This window comes from Staurois parvus, unplaced genomic scaffold, assembly GCF_062004578.1.
Source record: "Staurois parvus isolate SC_StPar_1 unplaced genomic scaffold, SC_StPar_1.0 ptg000796l, whole genome shotgun sequence".
Taxonomy (NCBI): domain Eukaryota; kingdom Metazoa; phylum Chordata; class Amphibia; order Anura; family Ranidae; genus Staurois; species Staurois parvus.
Genome location: NW_028318592.1, coordinates 451,694 through 476,151, shown reverse-complemented (window position 1 = coordinate 476,151; position 24,458 = coordinate 451,694). Strand labels below are relative to the sequence as shown.

At 43.8% G+C, this 24,458-nt stretch overlaps 1 protein-coding gene across 1 annotated transcript in view; it reads right to left on the bottom strand.

Annotated features, from left to right (window-relative positions):
* Nucleotides 1-575: 575 nt before the first annotated feature.
* ALX4 (ALX homeobox 4) overlaps nt 576-24,458 on the bottom strand; it is a 145,091-nt gene continuing 121,208 nt past the window's right edge. Inside the window, exons 3-4 of the mRNA XM_089654754.1 lie at nt 14,463-14,591; nt 576-1,624 (exon numbers count right to left, since the gene is read on the bottom strand). Of these exons, the coding sequence (XP_089510880.1) occupies nt 1,301-1,624; nt 14,463-14,591 (453 nt within the window). The 3' untranslated portion in view covers nt 576-1,300. The remainder of the gene's footprint in view (nt 1,625-14,462; nt 14,592-24,458) is intronic.

Genomic DNA, 24,458 nt, shown 5'->3' with positions numbered 1-24,458 from the left:
CGTCTTGCACAATTCTAGTTTTGAATTAATATCAGTATATGGAACATCAAGATCCACTTTTAGACTTTGTACACATCTTCAGCTCTTGGATCCCTCCCCAAGGACTATCCCGTTTTTGGTTGAGAGCAGCCTCATCAGATCTGAATTCTGAATCTGAGTCTCAGTTTGATAAGTTAAATCCAGTGCCTCTCTTACACTAATTTTGGACCAGGACCAATCAGGTGTGCAGGGGTGGACTGACCATTTGGGAACTCAGGCACTGCCCGAGGGCCTAGGGTCAGTAGGGGGCCCCATGAGATGCCCCTGGTACCTTTCATAGGCTCTTTTGGGTGTAGTTCGAGTGTGGGTGAGGACACAGGGGCCCCATGATCCCCTATTGCCCAGGGGCCCCATGAGCTGTCAGTCCGCCCCTGCAGGTGAGTCTACGTTGTTGGGACACTGACAGCAAAGCAAGCAAAGTGGTGGTCCTAATCCACCCCTACTTCTTCCAAAACTGAAATCAACTTTTTGGCTGCACATTCTTTAAAAGAAAAAAAATTGCCAAAAAAAAAATGCACAATTTTTTCAGAGAAACATTGTTGACTTAAATTGATACATTTATTACATCTGCGTCTTATGTCTATAGGTAGGCTAAGTGATTTTTCACACTTTCTGAGAGTTGAATTGGGATGAACGAACAGAAATCCAACCTCGATGTTCTGCACCCCTCCCCCTGCTGAGACACAACAACAACAACAACAAAAACAGCAAAGCAATCCGATTCCCAACTGTTACAAACATAAAGCAAAACAAACTTCTTCAGGGTCTGTGTGATTTCGGCAGAGACGTCCCGCCCAGCCTGAGGCCTTTTTTTGGGGAAATGCATAACCCTAAGGCACTTTCCAGCCTGGCCTGAGCACCAATCCAGGCAGCATCTCAGCCCGCCAATGCTGTTCGGTTGGTTTTGTGATCTCTGGGACGCCTGCAATGGCCTAAACTGGAGTCAGCTGGGGCCTTGAAGGAGCTTATCAATGATGACGGGTTTCAAAATGGATTACGGCCATGCCGTAATGGCCAGAGATCCCTGATCATGAGCTTTTTTTTTTTTGTCACACGGGTTTTAAGTGAATTTGAACCACGCTCAGTCTGGTGAAAACCGTTTTTGTAGCAATCCCAGAATTTTTTTCTTGGAAGCGGGCATCTCAAACGTTGCAGGGTTAGCTTCTAGTCCTTGGGAAACTAAGTAGCGGGCGCCCCCATGATAGGCCGCCAGTCTGCGCCATGAGGCCGGAGTAGAGTCAGTGTTTGGCGGGCAGCGCTGTCATGTCGCCCAAGACATGGCGGCGCTGTGTTCCTTGGCCTTCATCCTGAGTGCCGCGATGCTGGAGCTCTTGCGGTCGGGCTCAGTGTTCAAGTCGTACCCATTTATGCCAGGTGCCATGGCGGCGCTGCTGAAGAGCCCGCTCATGTGCGTCTGGCTGACGTGAGATCCGGGGCCTGGAACGCTGAGGAACTCCGAGACTCCCCCGGCCGAGTGCGGGTGGGTGTGCGGGGACATGCAGGAGGAGACGGTGTCGCACGGTACCACGCAGGCTGGAACTGGGGAACCTCCGCTGTTGTTTCCAATCCAGGACGGGTTCTGAATCTGGAGGAAAAAGAAAAAAGTGTAAGAAAAAAATTGGAAAAAAAGAGCTAAAACTGTTTTTTTAATGCCCCCCCCCTTTAATGCCAAGCAGCTCTAACGCTGCCCATTCAAACCGCTTCCTGTGAGCCCAGGGCGTCAAGGACACGCCCCCTTGGGTGAGGCATCAAGGCTCTTTACTCAGAGGAGGATGCTGCAGAGAATGGCAGCATGTAATTCCAATTCGTCATTCTCTGAAGCATTCAAGACCAGCCCACCATCAGAGGAAGAAGAGGAGAAAGAGGACCCTTTGTGTCACATGACCAGACTGACAAAAAGAAAAAAAAAGGTATATAAGGTTTATTAATACATTTTTTTAACATAATGCAGGTGCTATGGATGGGGCGTGGTCAATAGTGCTTTTTAATCAAACCTACCAAGTGAAGGAGTTCCTTGGGGGATGGGGAAGGAAGCATGTAAACCCTGGAATTGGGCCACACCTACCAAGTGAAGGATTTCTTTGGGGGAGGGGGAAGGAAGCATGTAAACCCTGAAATTGGGCCACACCTTCCTAGTGAAGGAGTTCTTTGGGGGAGGGGGAAGGAAGCATTTAAACCCTGGAATTGGGCCACACCTACCAAGTGAGGGAGTTTCTTGGGGGAGGGGGAAGGAAGCACTTAAACCCTAGAATTGGGACACACTCACCAAGTGAAGTAGTTCCTTGGGGGAGGGGGAAAAAGCACTTAAACCCTGGAATTGGGCCACACCTACCAAGTGAAGTAATTCCTTGGGGGAGGGGGAAGGAAGCATTTAAACCCTGGAATTGGGCCACACCTACCAAGTGAAGTAGTTCCTTAGGGGAAGGGGAAGGAAGCATTTAAACCCTGGAATTGGGCCACACGTACCAAGTGAGGGAGTTTCTTGGAGGAGGGGGAAGGAAGCACTTAAACCCTAGAATTGGGCCACACCTACCAAGTGAAGTAGTTCCTTGGGGGAGGGGGAAGGAAGCATGTAAACCCCGGGATTCGACCACACCTACCAAGTAAAGGAGTTCCTTGGGGGAGGGGGAAGGAAGAACTTAAACCCTGGAATTAGGACACACCTACAAAGTGAGAGAGTTCCTTGAGGAGGGGGAAGGAAGCACTTAAACCCTCGAAATGGACAACACCTACCAAGTGCAGGAGTTCCTTGGGGGAGGGGAAGGAAGCACTTCAATCCTGGAATTGGGCCACACCTGATAGCAGAGGAACGAGGCAGTAGAGAGAAATGACACTTTGTGCTCTGAATTGAGACGGGTACACACTATAGAGGGATATATACTGTATATATTTTTACATATATTTGTAAATAGATTCCAAAAATGTAGATTTGTATTTTCAAAGACATACAGTATATTTGAAATGTATTCTTAAAATATTTTTCATATGTTTTGTAATAAAAATGCATTTCAACATACAGTATATATTATATATATATATATACTGCATGTAATTGGGTCATGGGTTTGATTCCCGACCATGGCGCCTCCTGCATGGAGTTTGAATGTTCTCCCTGTGTTCACGTAGGTTTCCTCCAGGTGCTCCGGTTTCCTCCCTAAATAAAACCGCATTTCAACATGCAGTATATATATATATATATATATATATATATATATACACATATATATATATTTTTTATTTTTATTATTTATAATATATTTTGAAATATATTGAATATGGCCAAAATTGTAGTATTTCAAATATATTTTCCTTCCATATGGGATGTGCGCTGTCCTGCTAACTGCCTTCAGGTCACTCATCTCAGGGGGCAGCTTTGCACATGTGCAGACAGAGCAGGAAATTGTGCAGGGCGAGTGACTGCAGGAGCAAGGGGTCTGGTGCATGTGCAGACATGCTGCTGGGATCTGCCAGGTCCCAAAGACCCAGCAAAAATTCCCAGTGACATGTCTGCGCATGCGCCAGATAAGATTTCAAGATGGCGGCACTGGACAGGAGCAGTGTAGGGAGAACTTTCCACACAAGCAAGACAACGCTGAACTTCATGGACTAGTACGTTTGTTTTTTCTTGCTTTTCTACAGGGATTTGGGTGGAGCAGGGACGGACTGAGATCTCATGGGGCCCCAGGCAATAGGGGATCATGGGGCCACTGTTTCCTCACCCACATTCAAACCACACCCAAAAAAGCCTATGAAAGGTACTAGAGACATCTCATGGGGCCCCCTACTGACCCTGGGCCCTCAGGCACTGCCTGAGAGCCCGAATGGTCAGTCCGGCCCTGGGGCAGGGGCGGACCGACAACTCATGGGGGCCCCGGGCAATAGGGGATCATGGGGCCCAAACTCAAAAAATCCTATGAAAAAGGTACCAGGGGCATCCCATGGGGCCCCCTACTGACCCTGGGCCCTCGGGCAGTGCCTGAGCTTCCAAATGGTCAGTCCACCCCTGCCCTGAGGTGGAGTTCTTCTTTAAAGAGAGGGGGGGTGTTCTGTAGTGCTATTTAGGAGCAAGCAGCCTAGGACAGAAAGTGTGTTACTGGCAGGATCATCAGTGAAGGAGAAAAAAAGCCTGAAAAAGAAAACTAATGCAGCCACCACATCTAAGGAATGGTAATCTGCAACATATGACATTTTTGTTCTTGGGTTTAGATACATTTGTTCTTTTGATCCAGACATAAAAAAATAGAAAAAAAAGGTCTGCTTTCACAGCACATGATAAAAGATGAAGGATCACTAGTGGAGAACTGGAATATTAATGATGGCTGCCTAGACGTACTCCCTGTGGAATGCTGGGACTGCGCCATGTAATTCGTCAGTGACATCGGAAATCTAGAGGTAGCGTGCTCTGCCTGAGCCGCCAGCTTCGCCGTTACGCACATTATAGATGAGATCCTTCACCTTTGGGCTTATAACAGGAGCCCCTGAATTGCCTGACTCTGAATTATTTGTACAGGGGCTCGGAGGAAAGGGATATATGACAGCCGGGAGTAGTCAGGAAACATTCATCATACGTCCGACTTTAAAATCTAAATCCTCCTAAAGGGGGAAGTACAGTGCTGGTGATTTCAGTGGAAACACATTGTGAATTATTGTTGTACGTTGTGTTTCAAAATCATTTTTCATGCGGCTCACCTATTTGTATTTTCTTGCTCTTCTGTATCCACTTGCCCTCCAGTAGATTTTACCACCTTGATGACCAGGCCATTGTTTGCTATGCGGCACTGTGCTACTTTAACTGACAATTGCACAGTCATGCAACACTGTACCAGGGGCGGACTGACCATTTGGGCTCTCGGGCATTTCAATTTTCTTGCTCTTCTGTATCCACTTGCCCTCCGGAAGATTTTACCACCTTGATGACCAGGCTATTGTTTGCTATGCAGCACTGTGCTACTTTAACTGACAATTGCACGGTCATGCAACACTGTACCAGGGGCGGACTGACCATTTGGGCACTCGGGCATTTCAATTTTCTTGCTCTTCTGTATCCACTTGCCCTCCGGAAGATTTTACCACCTTGATGACCAGGCCATTGTTTGCTATGCAGCACTGCGCTACTTTAACTGACAATTGCACGGTCATTCAACACTGTACCAAGGGTGGACTGACCATTCGGGCACTCAGGCACTGCCCGAGGGCCCGGAGTCAGTACAGGGCCCCATGAGATGCCCCTGATACCTTTCATAGGCGTTTTCATACTTTTTTTGGGTGTGGTTTGAGTGTGGGTGAGGACACAGGGGCCCCATGATCCCCTATTGCTGGGGGCCCCATGAGTTGTCAGTCTGCCCCTGCACTGTACCTAAATGAAATTTATATACTGTAATTTTTTTTCCCCACAAAAATAGAGCTTTCTTTTGGTGGTATTTGGCTCTGAGGAAGAGGTTGTGTCCTCGAAATGCGTTAGACAGTTGGTCATCCAGGGTTCCATCGTATGGACTCAGATGTTGTTTGGATCATACATCTTGTTCAGTTTGACATGCCTGTGTTATTATATCCATTGTGAGTATGATACCTATTTTGTTTCTTCAATAAATTATTTTAAACAATAATTCACTAGGTCGGTGCGCCCTTTTTCTGTTCCTCCATTTGTATCCATTTGATCACCACCGGGGTTTTTAGTAAATAAACAAAAGAAGACAGAACATTTTGAAAAAACAAAAAAAACAATATTTTTTTACTTTCTGCGATAAAACCTATCCAATAAAAAATTTTAAAAAATCTAATTTCTTCATAAATGTAGGCCAAAATGTATTCTGCTACATTTTTTTTGGTAAAAAAATAAAACAAAACAGTAAGTGTATATGACCTGGTTTGGGGGAAAGTTATAGTGTCTACAAACTATGATATACTGTATATACTGGAATTTGTTTTATTTTTATTTCATTTTATTTTTAGATTTTCAATTTTTTATTATTATTATTTTTAATATTATAATACAGTATTTATATAGCGCCAACAGTTTTTTTCATGCTAGTAATCAGCAACTGTGATAGAGTGGTGAGCAATCTGACACATCAATCTCCTAGATTGTAAGCTCTCAGGATCAGGCCCCTCCTATCCCTCTTGTATTGAACTGTATTGTTGCTGTATTGTCTCCCGTTATATTGTAAAGCGCTGAGCAAACTGTTGGCGCCATAAATCCTGTATAATAATATAAATCCTGTATAATAATAATAATAATAATAATAATATAAATCCTGTATAATAATAATAATAATAATATATAAATCCTGTATAATAATAATATATAAATCCTGTATAATAATAATAATATAAATCCTGTATAATAATAATAATAATATATAAATCCTGTATAATAATATAATAATAATAATATATAAATCCTGTATAATAATAATAATAATAATAATAATAATATTATATAAATCCTGTATAATAATAATAATAATAATATATAAATCCTGTATAATAATAATAATAACTAACATTGGGTGAGAACTGACTAACTGACATCTCCAGTGACAATAATACAGTGACCAGTGTTAATACTGTACTAATGGCACTGGCTGGGAAGGGGTTAACATCAGGGGGCAATCAAAGTGTTAACTGTTTGCCTAACAGTGCTTGGTGTGTGTACTGTGTGCTGTTTTACTAAGAAATGTGCCTGTTTTTATTCCCTGCTTTTCAGGGAAACAAAAACCGGCATGTCCCTGTTGTTAGGACAGAGCTCTGTGTTGTTTACATTTACAGAGCTCTGTACTGTCATCTGCTTCACGGACTGCCGGGACCCCCTGATCAGTTTGTGCTATGACTAATCACAGCCAGCCGGGGGTGGTGCACGCGCCCCCTACCCAGAAGAGCTGAATCATGCATTAGATACGGGATCCAGGGAGAGGCCGCCTTGCTGCTGAACGGTATGGTTGTCATACATGGAATGATAGATTCTTATATTATATGTTGCCTTCCCTGGTTTCTCTCTCCCTCCCTCATCAACATGCTCATGAGTTTTTGAAATAAAACACTTCCATTTTCATGACATACTTTATTTTGAGACCCAGTGATGTCATCCCCGGGTCTCTGTGCTTCTCTATGAACTGTAGGCAGATCTGATGGGAGGTGGCCAACAGGGTGCTGTGATGTTTTCATTGACCTAATAACAGCACCCATCAGATCTGCCTGCATTGCATAGAGAAGCACAGAGACCCAGGGATGACATCACCGGATCTAAAATAAAATATGTCATGAAAATGGAAATGTTTTATTTAAAAAATTAATTAGCATGTGGATGCTGCCTCAGTACTCCTTTCAGGAGCAGTCAACTCTGATACAAGTGGCAGACTTGCTTCTGGGAGGAGTTATGCAAATATCAAAATACTTTGATGGGTGGGTGCCAATCTGGAGGAGTGGGCACTCCTGAGAAGACTGTATCTGCATTCAGATGGTCCTAGGCAATGCCCACATAATTGAAAGAACTGGAATCCAATGAATGGAATCCAATGAATGAAAGAGGCGGGGCAGGGACTGACATTCTTGTAGATGATGTCACCCATATGCAGAGTTCTTTTTTCCCTGAGGAAGGAGCGAAGTCACTCCGAAACACGTTGGAGTTCTGCAATCATGTATACAAATGGTGATATTACAACATATTTTTATGGCCAGTCAAACACAGTCATACTGGGTATCCTTATCATGTAATGTCATATTTTGATGTTGATGCTGTACTATGACTTTATATGATGTATTGTATTGTATGTCTAAAAAACATATTTGGTATAATTAAGCCTTCAAAGTCCCAAGCCTTTGGGGGGTCCCTTTTCTCACCTATATTGCAATTTTAAGGATGGTGGCTTATGATCAGGAATTTCCTTTTCTCTCTTTGCCCTTCCCAGATCTTGTAGCATTTTTGTTGCCCTTCCCAGATCTTGTACCGTTTTTGTTGCCCTTCCCAGATCTTGTACCGTTTTTGTTGCCCTTCCCAGATCTTGTACCGTTTTTGTTACCCTTCCTAGATCATGTACTGTTTTTGTTGCCCTTCCCAGATCTTGTACCGTTTTTGTTGCCCTTCCCAGATCATGTTCCGTTTTTGTTGCCCTTCCCAGATCTTGTACCATTTTCGTTGCCCTTCCCAGATCTTGTAGCATTTTCGTTGCCCTTCCCAGATCTTGTACCGTTTTCGTTGCCCTTCCCAGATCTTGTAGCATTTTCGTTGCCCTTCCCAGATCTTGTACCGTTTTTGTTGCCCTTCCCAGATCTTGTAGCATTTTCGTTGCCCTTCCCAGATGTTGTACCATTTTCGTTGCCCTTCGCAGATCTTGTACCATTTTTGTTGCCCTTCCCAGATTTTGTACCGTTTTTGTTGCCCTTCCCAGATCTTGTACCATTTTTGTTGCCTTTCCCAGATTTTGTACCGTTTTTGTTGCCCTTCCCAGATCTTGTAGCATTTTTGTTGCCCTTCCCAGATTTTGTACCGTTTTTGTTGCCCTTCCCAGATCTTGTAGCGTTTTTGTTGCCCTTCCCAGATCTTGTAGCATTTTTGTTGCCCTTCCCAGATCTTGTAGCATTTTTGTTGCCCTTCCCAGATCTTGCACCATTTCTTTTGCCTTTCCCAGATTTTGTACCGTTTTTGTTGCCCTTCCCAGATCCTTTACCATTTTCATTGCCCTTCCCAGATCTTGTACCATTTTTGTTGCCCTTCCTAGATCATGTACCGTTTTTGTTGCCCTTCCCAGATCTTGTACTGTTTTTGTTGCCCTTCCCAGATCATGTACCATTTTTGTTGCCCTTCCCAGATCATGTACCATTTTTGTTGCCCTTCTCAGATCTTGTACCATTTTTGTTGCCCTTCCCAGATCCTGTACCATTTTTGTTGCCCTGCCCAGATCATGAACCATTTTTGTTGACCTTCCCAGATCTTGCGCAATTTTTGTTGCCCTTCCCAAATCATGAACCGTTTTTTTGCCCTTCCCAGATCTTGTACCATTTTTGTTGCCCTCCTGTGGATTCTCTCTCTCTTATCATATTAGCATTCAATCTGCCTTGGTAAAATAGGAATTGTCCCTCCTCTGTTCAGGGACTGAGCTGTCAACCAGCGTGATGTGGGGGGAGCACGCACCTACTATCAGGTTCCAGACGGGATATTTTGGTTGGTGTTACCATGACAGAAAATATGGGAAATCCTCTGAACAGAGACAAAGACAACAAGTAAAACAGCGAGTACAACCTTTCCCTACTTTATCCAAATCTAGAAAAAAATGTGGCCGGAGTTCCACTTTAACCGGTTGTATTTGGTGATAAAGGGACCTCCTCATTCTAGAACAATCTCCTCTTTGTACTTTGGATTTCTTCTTTAATATTTACAGGATCCGAACGACTGGCGATGTAAATTAATGAGAGCCTATTAGGTCCGCGTTCGCCTTTCTTCTCTACGTTCCTGCCACTCAGTGTCCCCGGAATTTACATCTTCGGCTGGTTGGTCGAATACATTAAGGAGTGTAACTGGAAACCACGCATTTCCCTGAAAAACCGCTCCATTATAATAAGACCTGGAATGACCCCAGTGCACCTCGCGGACACGAGAGCACGCTAAACGTTTGATGCACTTTGTGGGGTTGCAGTGAAACAATACAAAAAAATTGTTACTTTAAAACATAACAAAGCCAAGGAAGTGATACTAAAGGGCCAGGTTACCGAAAAGTGAGGTTTTACTCAGAAGGAGAAGGCTCGCCTTCCCACCCAATTATTACATTCTACATAATGTGAGCGCCACCCACATGACAATGACAGATGGGTGAACCCCAATATTGGGGTGTAAAGATCCCATTGTCAGTATTCCAAAGAGAAACAACAAGTCTAGTGGAGGGATCCGGGGGTTACAGAAAAGAGAAAAATCTACAACAGATAGATAGATAGATAGATAGATAGATAGATAGATAGATAGATAGATAGATGACCTTTAATGGCCCCCCAGTCTTAGGTTCAATATTGAGTTGGCCCCGCCCTTTGCAGCTATAACAGCTTCAACTCTTCTGGGAAGGCCATCCACAAGGTTTAGGAGGGTGTCTATGGGAAGGTTGGACCATTCTTCCAGAAGCACATTTGTGAGGTCAGGCACTGATGTCGGGGGAGGAGGCCTGGCTCAGAGTCTCCGCTCTCATCCCAAAGGTGTTCTATGGGGTTGAGGTCAGGACTCTGTGCAGGCCAGTCAAGTTCCTCCACCCCAAACTGGCTCCTCCATGTCTTTATGGACCTTGCTTTGTGCACTGGTGCCCAGTCCAGTTGGAACAGGAAGGGGCCATCCCCAAACTCTTCCCACAAAGTTGGGAGCATGAAATTGTCCAAAATGTCTTGGTATGCTGACACCTTAAGAGTTCCCTTCACTGGAACTAGGGGGCCAAGCCCAACCCCTGAAAATCAACCCCACACTATAATCACCCCCTCCACCAAACTTTACACTTGGCACAATGCAGTCAGGCAAGTACCATTCTCCTGGCAACTGCCAAACCCAGACACGTCCATCAGATTGTCAGACAGAGAAGCGTGATTGGTCACCCCAGAGAACACGTCTCCTCTGCTCTAGAGTCCAGTGGTGGCGTGCTTTACACCATGGCATCCGACACTTTGCATTGCACTTGGTGATGTAAGGCTTGGATGCAGCTGCTCGGGCATGGAAACCCATTCCATGAAGCTCTCTACACACTATTGTTGGGCTCATCTGAAGGCCAAATGAAGTTTGGAGGTCTTTAGCTATTGAATCTGCAGACAGTTGGCAACTTCTGCGCACTGTGCGCTTCAGCATGCGCTGACCCCGCTCTGTCATGTGACGTGGCCTACCACTTGGTGGCTGAGTGGCTGTTGTTCCCAGTTGCTTCCACTTTGTTATAATCCCACTAACAGTTGAGCGTGGAATATTTAGTAGCCAGGAAATGTCACGGATGGACTTATTGCACAGGTGACAACCTATCACGGGACCACGCTTGGAGTCACTGAGCTCCTGAGAGCGACCCATTCTTTCACAAATGTTTGTAGAAGCAGTCTGCATGCCTAGGGGCTTGATTGTATACACCTGTGTCCATGGAGGGGATTGGAACACCTGAATCACATGATTTGGAGGTCTGGCCGAATACTTTTGGCAATATAGTGTAGATATAGATTGCAGGCAGATCTATTATTAAAATAGATAGTACAGATGGGTCTGTTATGACAGAGATAGATAGATAGATAGATAGATAGATAGATAGATAGATAATATAGAATAGATAGATAGATAGATAGATAGATAGATAGATAGATAGATAGATAGATAGATAGGATAATATAATATAGATAGATAGATGATAGATAGATAATAGATAGATATTTAGATATTTAGATAGATAGATAGATAGATAGATAGATAGATAGATAGAACTAAAAGACAAATGTGTTATTAATAGATAGACAAATGAGATGAATAAAGTGATGAGTGTATGTGATCCTCTCTGGAAGAGCTCTGTGCCCACCATTGATGGGGGGACTCGGTGACATCTCCCCGTCCATCTCCCCTGTCCGGGGTTCATATTTCACAGATGGCCCCCCATCCCGGAGGAGGGAGTGGAGGGGAGTGTGCGGAATGCAGGAGGACCAGGCTCCAGATGTGGATGGAAGAACAGAGCTCTCCTGCTCATCAAACATCTGACCTCTCCTCCTGCTGTTCCAGCTCATTCTTCTCCCCTGACTCCTCTCTGACTGCCTGGTGATGAAATGAAGAAATGGTTGGGATGTCAGGAGTTGGGGAAATGTCATCCTGACTCATCAACCGCTCTCAATGTGCCAGCCCTTCTTAAAGCACACCTACATCAAAGTAGACGTTCCATGATTTAAAACATAATTCATTTCCTGATGGACCCATCTGTTACATACAGTCATTTGTGATTTATTTGCAGCTTTTTCATGCATTATATCAATATAATATTTATTTTTAGATCCACCTATAATCACGTGACTGAAGTTTTGGCGTAGGTCGCATGTCTTGTGCCAAGTTAGACTTTGTGGTATTTCCTAGGGTTTTGCATGAACTTTCCTATTTTACAGCGTGATGGGAGTGAGCTTATCAATCTGCTCAACAGATGGGTGCTGCTTATTTGCTACCTCTATATCTGACCCAGGAGATGGATGCCAGTTACTTGTTGTATCTCTAATAGGCTCATTAGATAAGCCCTGGCTACCTGCTGACTCTCTATCTGGCTTAGTAGATAGGTCCTGGTTACAATTTGCCTCTCTAGGTGGCACAGTGGATAGGTGCGACTTTCTTGTAGCACCCCTATGTGGCTCACTAAACAGGTCCAGGATACCGGCTGTCTTTGTATCCAACTCAGTAGAGTGGTTCTGGTTGCATGCTGACTCTCTATCTGGCTTAGTAGATAGGTCCTGGTTACAAGTTGCCTCTCTAGGTGGCACAGTGGATAGGTGCGACTTTCTTGTAGCACCCCTACGTGGCTCACTAGATAGGTCCAGGATACCGGCTGTCTTTGTATCCAACTCAGTAGAGTGGTTCTGGTTGGATGCTGACTCTCTATCTGGCAATTTGCTTATTTATCCGGCTCAGTAGACAGATGCAGGGTACACGCTGTCTCTGTATCTGGCTCAGTTGAATAGGTCCTGATACATGGTACCTATCAATCTGGCTCACCAGACAAGTGCTGGGTAAAATCTGCCTCTAGATATGACCCAGTATATGGATGCAGTTACTCTCTGCATCTCTATCTGGTTACCTGCTTACCAGGGCTGGGACAAGGGGTGGGCAAGAGGGGCGGCTTCCCTGGGTGCAATGATTTACTGTAGGGATGGGGGCACCTTCCTTCAGTAAAAGACTGACAGGGGAAGTGACAGCGGCAGTAATTTTGACAAGTGATTGACTGTTGGGTGTAGGATCCCCTAACCTTGCACATCATGAATGGGAGGGGGGATTGAGCGCTATTTGGCATCTTTGACATGGGCACTGGATGATCTTGTCTGGGAATGGCTGCTGACTCTCTATCTGGTATGTTGCCTCTGTATCTGGCTCAGTAGATACATACTGATTACATGCTGTCCCTGTATCTGGATCAGTACATTAGTTCTAGCTGCAAGCTGCTTCTCTATGTTGTCCAGTAGATGGGTGCTGATTTCTTGTTGCATCCCTACCTAGCTCAGTAGATAGGTGCTGGTTACATAATGCCTCTCTATATAGATCCCTAATAAAATATTTAATACATTATACTTTGGTATCGACTTTATAATTTAAATGTTACATCCAGCCTATTTGTTTAATTCAGTTAATATCTGTTGGGTGCATGTTGCTTCTAGATCAGGTTTAGAAAATAGGTGCCTTTATATTTGGCTCAGTAGATATGTGTTGGTTATGTTCATCCTCTATATCTTGCGCAGTAAATAGCTATTGACTCTGTGCTGCTCTTTACGTAAAAAGATGACTGTTGGATACATGCTGCCTTCATACCTGGTTCAGGAGACAGGAGCTGGTTACAACATGGGAGGTGGTTGCATGTTGCTTCTATGCCTGGCTTAGTAACTACAGTGAGGAACAGACCTAGAGGAACAGATTCCAGCCTTGTAGAGGTCCACAATTTTGTCTCTGGTGTCTTTTGACAGCTCTATGGTCTTGCCCATGGTAGTAGTTGGCGTCTGACTGACTGTGGGGTGGACAGGTGTCTTTAAAGAGCTCAGACAGGTGCTACTAAGTTAGATTAATGAGTGGAGTAGAGGTGGACTTTGTAAAGGCACAGTAACAGGTCTTTAAGAGGCAGAATTCTTGCTCTTTCTTAGGTGTTCAAATACTTATGTTCAGCAGTGCAAGACAAAAAAAATCCTTTAAAAATCATACAATGTGATTTCCTGAAATTGTTTTTAAATTCTATCTCTCAGAGTGGGAATGCACCTACAATGTGAATTTCAGACCCCTCCATGATTTCTAAGTGGGAGAACTTGCAAAATCGCAGGGTGTTCAAATACTTCTGTTCCTCACTGTAAGTGCTGATTGGAAGTTACCCCTTTGTCTTACTATCTAGGTCAGCCTTTCTCTACCTTTTCAACACAGAAGAAACCTTGAAATAACTTTCTGGTCTCAGGGAACCCCTTGTAAAATGACTATATCTACAACTCATGATACATTAGTGTGATGGTAAGTAGGCAGAATGCTCCTTACACTTGGACATTGGGAAGAATTACTTCCTTACATATAGCTGAAAAGATGAATGGTGTCAGTGGGAACTTATCTGAGAGGCAGAAATTGCTCATTGCTCAAGGAACCCCCTATCAACCTGTGGAGGAACCCTGGCTGAGAAACCCTGATCTAGGTGTTGATTACCTCTGTTGGTTAAGTAATGTTTTCATGTACATTGCTCGGTAAAATAGGAGGAATCATGAATTACCTGGGCATAGTTTTCAGCTCGGGTCAGTAGAGGCAGCTCGTAGGCAGAAGAGAAGTGAGTCCGTACTTGTTGCATTTGCCCGAACCTCTCTCTTTTCCTCCACTTTGCCCTTCGATTCTGGAACCACACCTAGGAGACACGACAATGAAACATAGGTCAGTTCTATGACCGTTGCAGATGCCTTCCAAAAATAACTTGTCCTTAGGTTTAGTGTGGGTTGCAGGGATGTTGAGACTTTTAAATCTTAAAGCCCCATAGACTTTTATAAGGCTGTGTCTTGGGGCTGGAGATAAATTGAGATGAGCCAATGTGTCCCAAGGCTGGAGACATTTCCATAGAAGTTTTTGGGGATGAGTCCTGAGCCTGAAGACCATCCCAAAGAAGTCTATGGGGATGTAATGCCCAGTCACACCCAAGACAGTGAAGACTCTCAGCACTTGATGTAAACAAACAGTGGAGTCATGGTCATCAGATAGAGGTAAGTATGTATCTCTGGAAGGGGAGGGTGTGGGTTAGTTTAGCTCAAGGAAGGGGCAAAAAAGAAAAGTGAACTTTGTTTCAAGTGCACTTATCGTTTAGGGGTTTGCTTCAGCAGGCATAACTAACACAGGTTACATAGACCAGCCTTTCTCAACCATTGTACTCCAGCGATACCCCTAGAAAAAATTTCAGATCTCATGGAAACCTTAATAAAAACATCTTATTAAGGTTCATTGGCAAAAATGCCCCCTATAAAGGTGGCCAGAATGTTACCTTTACAGACACTTAAAAAGATGATTGGTGCCATGCTGCTGGCTTTGCCAAGGCACCATGAAATGGGAGGTCAATCAAGCACTGCTTAGAGAACCCCTAGCAAGATCTCGAGGAACCCTGGTTGAGAATGGCTATTGTAAATGGTACCAGCAATCTGCATTGACATGTTTGCATTATTATGGGTAGAAATACAGCTAACAGCTTCGATCTGAAGTAAGGTTTTGGAAAACCTAAATGTGTTGAAATAGTAAACACACCATATTGCAGTCTTAGAAAAAAAGTTTACTGATATTTCAGACCCAAAAAAAAAAAAAAGAGAAGAGAACCTAGACTGCAGAGAATATTTTCCAGCACTGTGGTGGTCCATTTATCACCTATTGCAGTCTGCAAGATTCCATTACAGAAGCACGTTCATGGAGAAGTCTGCAGGAAGGGAGAGGGCTCTTGTATGACCGATTCACCATATCACAGGAAAAGCCATCCATCACTCCCTGTGCACGTGGGAGCCTGCAGTGCCAGGTAGACAAAGAGGCCCGCACAGTCTCTGCTTTCCATTTGACATGGAGGATGAATGGTGATTAGCAGAGGCCACCAATGTCAGCGCGGTGACCATCATCACACTCGTAGCTTAACAGTTGATGAAGAGTATTGGTGGATTGTGAGGGACCCTCACTAATCCATCAGCCACCACATCTCTGTTACTAATTAATTTTCCGCATTACGGATGAAGACACGCCTGACACCAAATTCCAATTCACGTTTGAGTAGTCAGCGAGGGAATGTCAGTATTCAGATGTCTTCAGAACAGCGGCGGACTGACCATTTGGAAACTCGGGCACTGCCCGAGGGCCCGGGGTCAGTAGGGGGCCCCATGAGATGCCCCTGGTACCTTTTTCATAGGCTTTTTTTAGTTTGGGCAAGGACACAGAGGCCCCATGATCCCCTATTGCCTGGGGGCCCCATGAGTTGTCAGTCTGCCCCTGCTTCAGAATATATGAATGTAGCACAGACCCTATTGCTGGTCCCACTCTCTTGTCCCATGTTCTCTTTCCCACCAGTGTAATGGCAGCCAGGAACACAGCAGCATCCACACTTCTGACTCAATGAACAGTCTAGGGGTTGCCTTTTTAAAGTTTATTGCTGGATAACGTAGATAGGGACACCTTTTCTTCTGCAACTACTCCTTAGAAAAGTCCCTTTAGCAATAGCTCTTGGATTGGACAGCACTAGGACACCATAAGCAATGTTCCAGGCTAGGCAAGCCTTAGTCTTAGTGCATCAGGGCAGAGGCGTCCCTAGGGTTGGTGTCACCCGGTGCGGTAACACTTGGTGACACCTCCTCCGACGATCCCCGCAGAATGGATCAGATCTGAGGATTGAGCATAATGGATCGGACTCCGATCCATTATGCTCAATTCGCAGATCCGATCCATCCTGCGGGGATCGTCGGCTTTCTTTACAACTTACCTTTTCTTGGAGTGGGTCCGGTGTCACCCCGTATAGGTTGCATGCCGATGATCTCTGCAGGATTGTCGGCATGCAACCTATACGGGGTGACACCGGACCCACTCCACGAAAAGGTAAGTTGTAAAGAAAGCTGACGATCCCCACGGGATGGATCGGATCCATCCTGCGGGGATCTTCGGATTGCTTTACAATTTACCTTTTTGTAAAGCAGGTCCAGTGTCACCCCGTGTGGTTGGACCGCACCCCCCGCACCTGCCTCGGGACACCACTGCACCAGGGGGTTAATAACAGCAACAGTCACCCAAATCCTACCCTCAGAGCTGTACTCACCAAGTCCACGGGTAATTGGATGCCTCCCTTGGAGTCAGGCAGACACTTCCACAGTGGACATTTCAGAATGGATCCTGAGTGGAATACCCTTTCTTTAGTTTCAAGTCTCTCAGTAAGCAGGCCCCAAAAACGTTATCATAACTGGGACCTCATTGAGCTCTTGTTAGATGTGCTGGGATGCCTGAGATGGTGGCAACCCTCCAGGCTGGGAGCTTCTCCTCCTGGACAAGAACCCAGACTGCCCCAGCCCCACACTAATAATGTGCTCTGCAACCACCTATTGGGCAGGCCTCCCTTATCAGTCCAAAGCAATCAGAAACAGCTCCACTGATTACAGAGGAGCTAAAAAAGAACTAAATTTACCTAACAGCCTAGCACCTAACGAGGAGGGTGCTACACAAACATAATTTTATCTTTCAAAGAACCATTTAGCACAGCAAGTGCACTATATGGAAAAATGTGGCACCCCCTCCAACTGATTGAGTTCCTGTGTTTCCAGTGAAGGTATTGTTAATGCTATAGCATTTCCAACCTTGTGGCAACATTTGAAGGAAGACCCTTTACTGCTCCTGCATGACTGTGACCCTGTGCACAAAGCCAACTCCATAAAGACATGGTTTGATGAGTTTGGTGTGGAGGAAGTCAAGTGGCTTGCACAGAGCCCTGAACTCACAAATGCTTCTTTGGCAAAATCTTCTGGAAGGTCTGTCCAGAAAGTTGGAGACTGCTTTAGAGACATGGGGAGCATAGGGTGATTGCAGTTCTATATTATTGCCCATCATTTTGCAATGAGATGTTGGGATGCCCAACAAGTTCACAAAGGTGTGATGGTCAGGTGTCCACAAACATTTGGCTATACAGTGTACATAGCTATGTAAAGTCCTCCAGGTTAGCTAGGTTTTGTTGTTTTCTTTAGATAGAGGCTGGGATGAGTCAGCCTGGGAGTGAGGCAGGAATTTACCTCAGTACAGGTTGGGAGGTTCTACAGGTCAGGGCTTCTGGAGCCCTCCCACCCTTCCAGAAACTGGAGAACTTTCTGGAACAGGGGAGGAGGCCAAGATCTGCATGTTTGAGGGATCTTGGCCAATCCTCTGGCAGGAGGCTGGGCATGGTGACCAGGGCAACTCTCAAATATGACAGAGCCTGGAGAGAGATGCGAGTTGAGTGAAATATGGATTGAGAGAAGGCTGGAGTATGGAGCCTGGTAGGGGGCCCCAGGCAGGATGCTGGACCGGTGGATCTCTATTGCCTCAACATCTCCTTGGGAGGACAATCTGTTAGCAGGGAAGGAGCCAACCCAGCGCACGGCCTGAAGGCAGCCACCAACCGGGGGCAGACTGACCATTTGGAAACCAGGCACTGCCCGAGGGCTCGGGGTCAGTAGGGGGCCCCATGAGATGCCCCTGGTACCTTTTTCATAGGCTTTTTTGAGTTTGGGCAAGGACACAGGGACCCCATGATCCCCTATTGCCCAGGGGCCCCATGAGTTGTCAGTCCACCCCTGGCCCACAGTGCTCATGCCCCTGCAGTGGCAGTCCAAGGGTGCCAGAAAAATTTACTTTGGGATAACCCTCTGGCCGGAAAGCTAGCTATTGTCTTGTGCTTTTGCACCCTAATGCGCTAATTTGTTTTGCACTTTTTTTGCACTGTACAAGGTACTTTACTCACTCCTAATTAGTAGGGTATAGGTCCTCGGACTTGCCCTGAAAGTCTTGGAGGGAGCCTTACAGTCAGTCTCCCCCCCTCCCATGGGGTCTCCCTTTGGGGGAGCCCCACCAAGAAGTTGAGTGGACCTTGCTTCAGCAGGTAATATGAAGAATTGGGGCTGCCTGGCTTCGGTTGGGTGGCACACGAGAATCCTAATCCCCATGAGGAGTCTTGCACCCCAGGGGGTTCAGGGCCAGGGTCTCTTCAGAGGGGGACCATGTGTACACCCCATCCTTGGAGCAATCACAGGCTGATAATCACAGGATTTAAACTGTGATATTTATCTAATGCTAATATTCCAGATGACACCCCAGTCCAGGCTCAGAGCTCACCGACAGAACCTTATCCTGGGAAAACAGCCTGGGATGACAGGCTGAGATAACTTCTGCTTGTTTTCATTACATCTTTAATTTCCTGCGGCCTGTGGATCTCCGCAATGCAACCCCCCATGGTCTGTAGGGGGGGAAGGGACGGGAATACAGCATGCACAGAACAGACAGAAGTCAGTATAGACGTTGATGCATTATCACAATTCTCTGTTTTCCATGGCTAAATTTGCCAAAAAATGACTTTAACTGCCAGCCATGCAGAGTGCAGCTCACAGAAACCTTAATCGAGAAGAAATGCAGATAGGAAAGCCTAACCACCACTTTTTTGTTGTTATCTCCAGCATATATAGCACCAGCTATAGATATAGAATCACACGTTGGGCAAGTTCAACAACCCACATCAAAGACCCTCATCACACAAGAACGCTCATTCTAAAAATGTTGCATTTGATGCACGGGCGGACTGACCATTTGGAAACTCGGGCACTGCCCGAGGGCCCGGGGTCAGTAGGGGGCCCCATGAGATACCCCTGGTACCTTTTTCATAGGCTTTTTTGAGTTTGGGCAAAGACACAGGGGCCCCATCATCCCCTATTGCCCGGGGGCCCCATGAGTTGTCAGTGCGCCCCTGATTTGATGTAATTCTTGATATGGCAGTGTGGCTTTATAAGTTTGTGCAAAGGTGTGCAACAAAGACCTCTGTTTTTAATTAATGAAAATGTTGAAACAATTTAATTAATATATTTTTGGAATGGGGAACTGCCCCATTCATGTACATCTTTCCTTTTGCTAGTTACATTGGCCACACATGCATAGATTTCTTTTGTTCCACAGCATAGATGGAGGAATCTCCCGTGCCAGCTATCGTAATCTCCATTATACATATATACTGTGTTGCGCTAAAATACATAAATCCTATAAAACATGAAATAACCACACATGGAGAAAAATAACAGCCCAATCCACTGGTGAAAAAGTCCACACCATGAATAATTAAAGAATTCCAAGTGCTGAAAATGTTTGGGTTGTGTATTCAACTCCAGAGAAGGTCTCCACCACCATATAGCCACAACTGAAGGCTTACCGGAGATATGACTTTTATAATTTAGAGAAGCCATATACAGTATGTGAGGAAAAATGTCACCAGCAGACCAAGGATCACCAATATGGGTCCAAAAGGTTTAATGAATGATCACATAGTTACAGTATGTGGTCACATTGGTCAGCCAAAGGTAAGGCTCCTGGCTCTCCTCAACAGGGTCCACAGCTAGCAGGAAGCAAAATTGCCCACAGGTATCCTCCGTCAATCTCCACCATGTATATAAAAAAAGAATCACTGTGCTGTAAGAATAACATACTGGCCCGACTAAACCTCACTTCAGGGTCCACTTCGGGGAACGTGATGACATCAGCATGTAGCTCTTACCAACGCATCTTCATCAGAGATGACATCTTCCAGGGCACTGGGAAGTTTTAAGGTGGACAAACATAGAATGAAATTTAGCCGGTTCAGGTGGGAACATCTAAATTTTGATCCATGTGTAGCCACTGCAGTTAAACATACGTCAACCCACCGATCAACTTCTGTTCAACCGCCCTGCGGATAAAAGCCGCATAAACTTTGTTGCAGGCAATAGGCTGCAGCACAGATCTGGGTATTCTGACTGAGTACAGATTAAATTCAATACCGTTTAATATAATTCTGACTGAATTAAAAAAACGGAACCATGTATGGCCATCTTTAGACTTGTACATGTAGTCAGATGGCGAGGCGGCTCCCACACAGCAAGGCTTCCCTCAATGGGCAATCAACTGTAGCTCAAACCATAGAAATGGAAAAAGGAATGCAAGACCAAAATCAGATAAAAAAAGTCCAAGGTAATTATAATTATTTATTTAAAAAATGGTCATATAAAATCTCCAATGTGTTTCGGGGGCAACACCACTCCACTTTCATCAAGCTTAACAAAGGATAAAACTGGGTCACGAAAAAAACACTGACTTCACAGACCTGTAGTAGAACCAGTATTATTATTATTATTATACAGGATTTATATAGCTCCAACAGTTTGCGCATTGAACTCTCCTCATGGAAGAACAACATGACAGTTTAATACTGGTTCTAATATACAGTAGATCTGTGAAATCACTGGTCCATCCACGTTTTATGCTATGTTGACCCCTCATGAAGGTAACACTAACCGTTACCCTAACTCTAACCCTAATGCTCACCCTAACTCTAACCCTGACCCTAACCCTAACTCTAACCCTAACCCTAACTCTAACCCTAACTCTAACTCTTACCCATATCCTAACCCTTACCCTAACTCTAATTCTAACCCTGACCCTAACTCTAACTCTATCTCAACGCTAACCCTAACTTTAATACTTACCTTAACTCTAACTCTATCCCTGACCCTAACTCTAACCCTAATCCTAACTCTAACTCTTACCCATATCCTAATTCTAACTCAAACCCTTACCCTAACCTTACCAAAATGGTCATATAAAACCTCCAATTTGTTTCGGGGGCAACACCACTCCACCTTCATCAAGCTTTACTCTAACTCTAACCCTGACCCTAACCCTAACTCTAACCCTAACCATAACTCTAACTCTATCTCTAACGCTAACACTAACTCTAATACTTACCTTACCTCTAACTCTATCCCTGACCATAACTCTAACCTTAACTCTAATACTTAACTCTAACTCTATCCCTGACCCTATCTCTAACCCTTACCCTAACACTTACTCTAACTCTAACTCTTAACCTAACTCTAACCCTGACCCTAACCCTGACGCTAACTCTAACTCTAAGCCTTACCCTAACTCTAACCCTTAACCTAACTCTATCTCTAACTCTAACCCTAACTCTAATACTTACCCTAACTCTAACTCTAACCCTAACCATAACCCTAACTCTATCTCTAACTCTAACCCTAACTCTAATACTTACCCTAACTCTAACTCTAACCCTAACCATAACTCTAACTCTATCTCTAACGCTAACCCTAACTCTAATACTTACCCTGACTCTAACTCTATCCCTGACCCTAACTCTAACTCTAACCCTAACCCTTACCCTAACACTTACTCTAACCCTTAACCTAACTCTAACCCTAACTCTAACTCTAACCCTAACTCTAACTCTAACCCTTAACCTAACTCTAACCCTAACTCTAACCCTAACTCTAACCCTAACTCTAACTCTAACCCTAACTCTAACTCTAACCCTTAACCTAACTCTAACCCTAACTCTAACCCTAGCCCTAACTCTTAACCTAACTCTAACCCTAACTCTAACCCTTAACCTAACTCTAACCCTTAACCTAACTCTAACATAACCCTAACTCTAACCCTAACCCTAACTCTAACCCTAACTCTAACCCTTAACCTAACTCTAACATAACCCTAACCCTAACTCTAACCCTTAACTCTAACTCTAACCCTTACCATAACTCTAACTCTGACACTAATCCTTGCCCTAACTCTAACCCCAACCCTAAGCACCCATAGTGATACCAGTAATTGTTAGGATTAGCGTACTGCTAACCCTAACCCAAAACTGTCATACTTTCCTATTTGCAAAAAACTGCAAAACGCATCAAAAACACTTGCATTTTTTGGTGCAGTTCCATTGAAGTCTATTACGCGCAAAACGCAATCTGCTGCGGAAAAAAAGTCCTCTTTTCCAAAAAAACACACCGGCTCAAAACACTTAGGTGTGAACCAAGCCTCAATACCTGCCACAAAATGCAAACAATTATAAAAAAGACCCTCCAATGAAAACAAAAACAACATAAAACATTGGTAAATGTTTTCCATAAATTCCCATAAATAATATTTGTCAATGATCCTAAATAATAATTTCCCATAAATAATATTTTTCAATAATCATAAATAATAATTTCTTATAAATAATATTTTCAATAATCATAAATAATAATTTCCCATAAATAATATTTTTCAATAATCATAAATAATAATTTCCCATAAATAATATTTTTCAATAATCCTAAATAATAATTTCCCATAAATAATATTTTTCAATAATCCTAAATGATAATTTCCCATAAATAATATTTTTCAATAATCCTAAATAATAATTTCCCATAAATAATATTTTTCAATCATCATAAATAATAATTTCCATAACTAATATTTGTTACATTTTTAAAGCGTATTGGTGAAAGATTTATTAATAGAGTATGATGATTGGTCTAATCCTCCCAACAATCCTCCTGTCTATGGACAGTCCTGGCGCAGTTGCAGCCCTCGGCGTATCTGTCCATCCATCTCTATCTATACAGACATATAGGAAGGAGAGTTCTGTTTTCATTAGCCGATTACTTTGGGAAGAATAAAATTAAGCCAAGACTATGTCAACGCCAATTTCAGGGCGAGATGTCACCTAGAACTAATCGCTATGAATGGCTTTATTTATATTTCTACTACAGAAAAAGACGCTGGTTTATATAACTCCATCCGTCAGATATTTTAATTAGAGAATCATTTTTAAATTCATCTCTCCTTGGAGACTTCTTTTTGGCAGGAAATCAATGTTCCTTTTTTTTTTTGCTTGTATCGTTGGACAGGAAGTAAACTTTTTCCATGTTAACTGTTTAGGACCCTTATAACATGGGTGGCAGTCTCTACTACCCTCTGAAAAGCGATCCATGGTGGATCGCTTTTTATAGGGGGCAGGGCAGTGTTATCCAGGTGTTCAGGAGGCGATATTGCTTCCTCGGGATGTATGTGTGGGGTTTTTTTTGGCATCCCAAGGACAATTTTGTATTGAAATACCATTCATGGGCCAAGTGTTTGGCTCATAGGTGTGGCACAATCCCATTGGCCTTCATTGGGTGAGTTTGACAGGCAGGGCCATCTGTCAAACTTGACAAGCAAAGTAAAATTCGGCACGGGTACTACTCCCTTCAGCTGTCTATTAGGCTTTAGATGGTTGGTTGGGGGGAGGTAGGTAAAGTGGGGATCAACTGCCTGTTTTTACCCATGTGCAAGAGACCTTAAAGTGTATCTATAGACAAGTATTTCTTTTTTTTTTAGTTGTGTATACAGTGCGGAAGGGTAGGAACCTCTGCTATTCTTTGGATTCTCTGGATACAGCTTTTCTTTGGGTCAATCAAGCTAGCACTGGGTACGCTGGCTACGGTTCAGCAGCAAAATGAGGGCACCCCTTACTAAAGTGGAGACAACCTAGAATGTTTTTATTTTATTTTATGATATAATTTATATTATTTTTTTTATCATTATTGTTGTTATTATTATTGTCATTATTATTGTTGTTGTTATTATTATTATTATTATTATATGATATTATATATTATGTTTTTTCTTTTATTATTTTATTATATCATTTATTGTATATTATTATATCATATATTGTGTA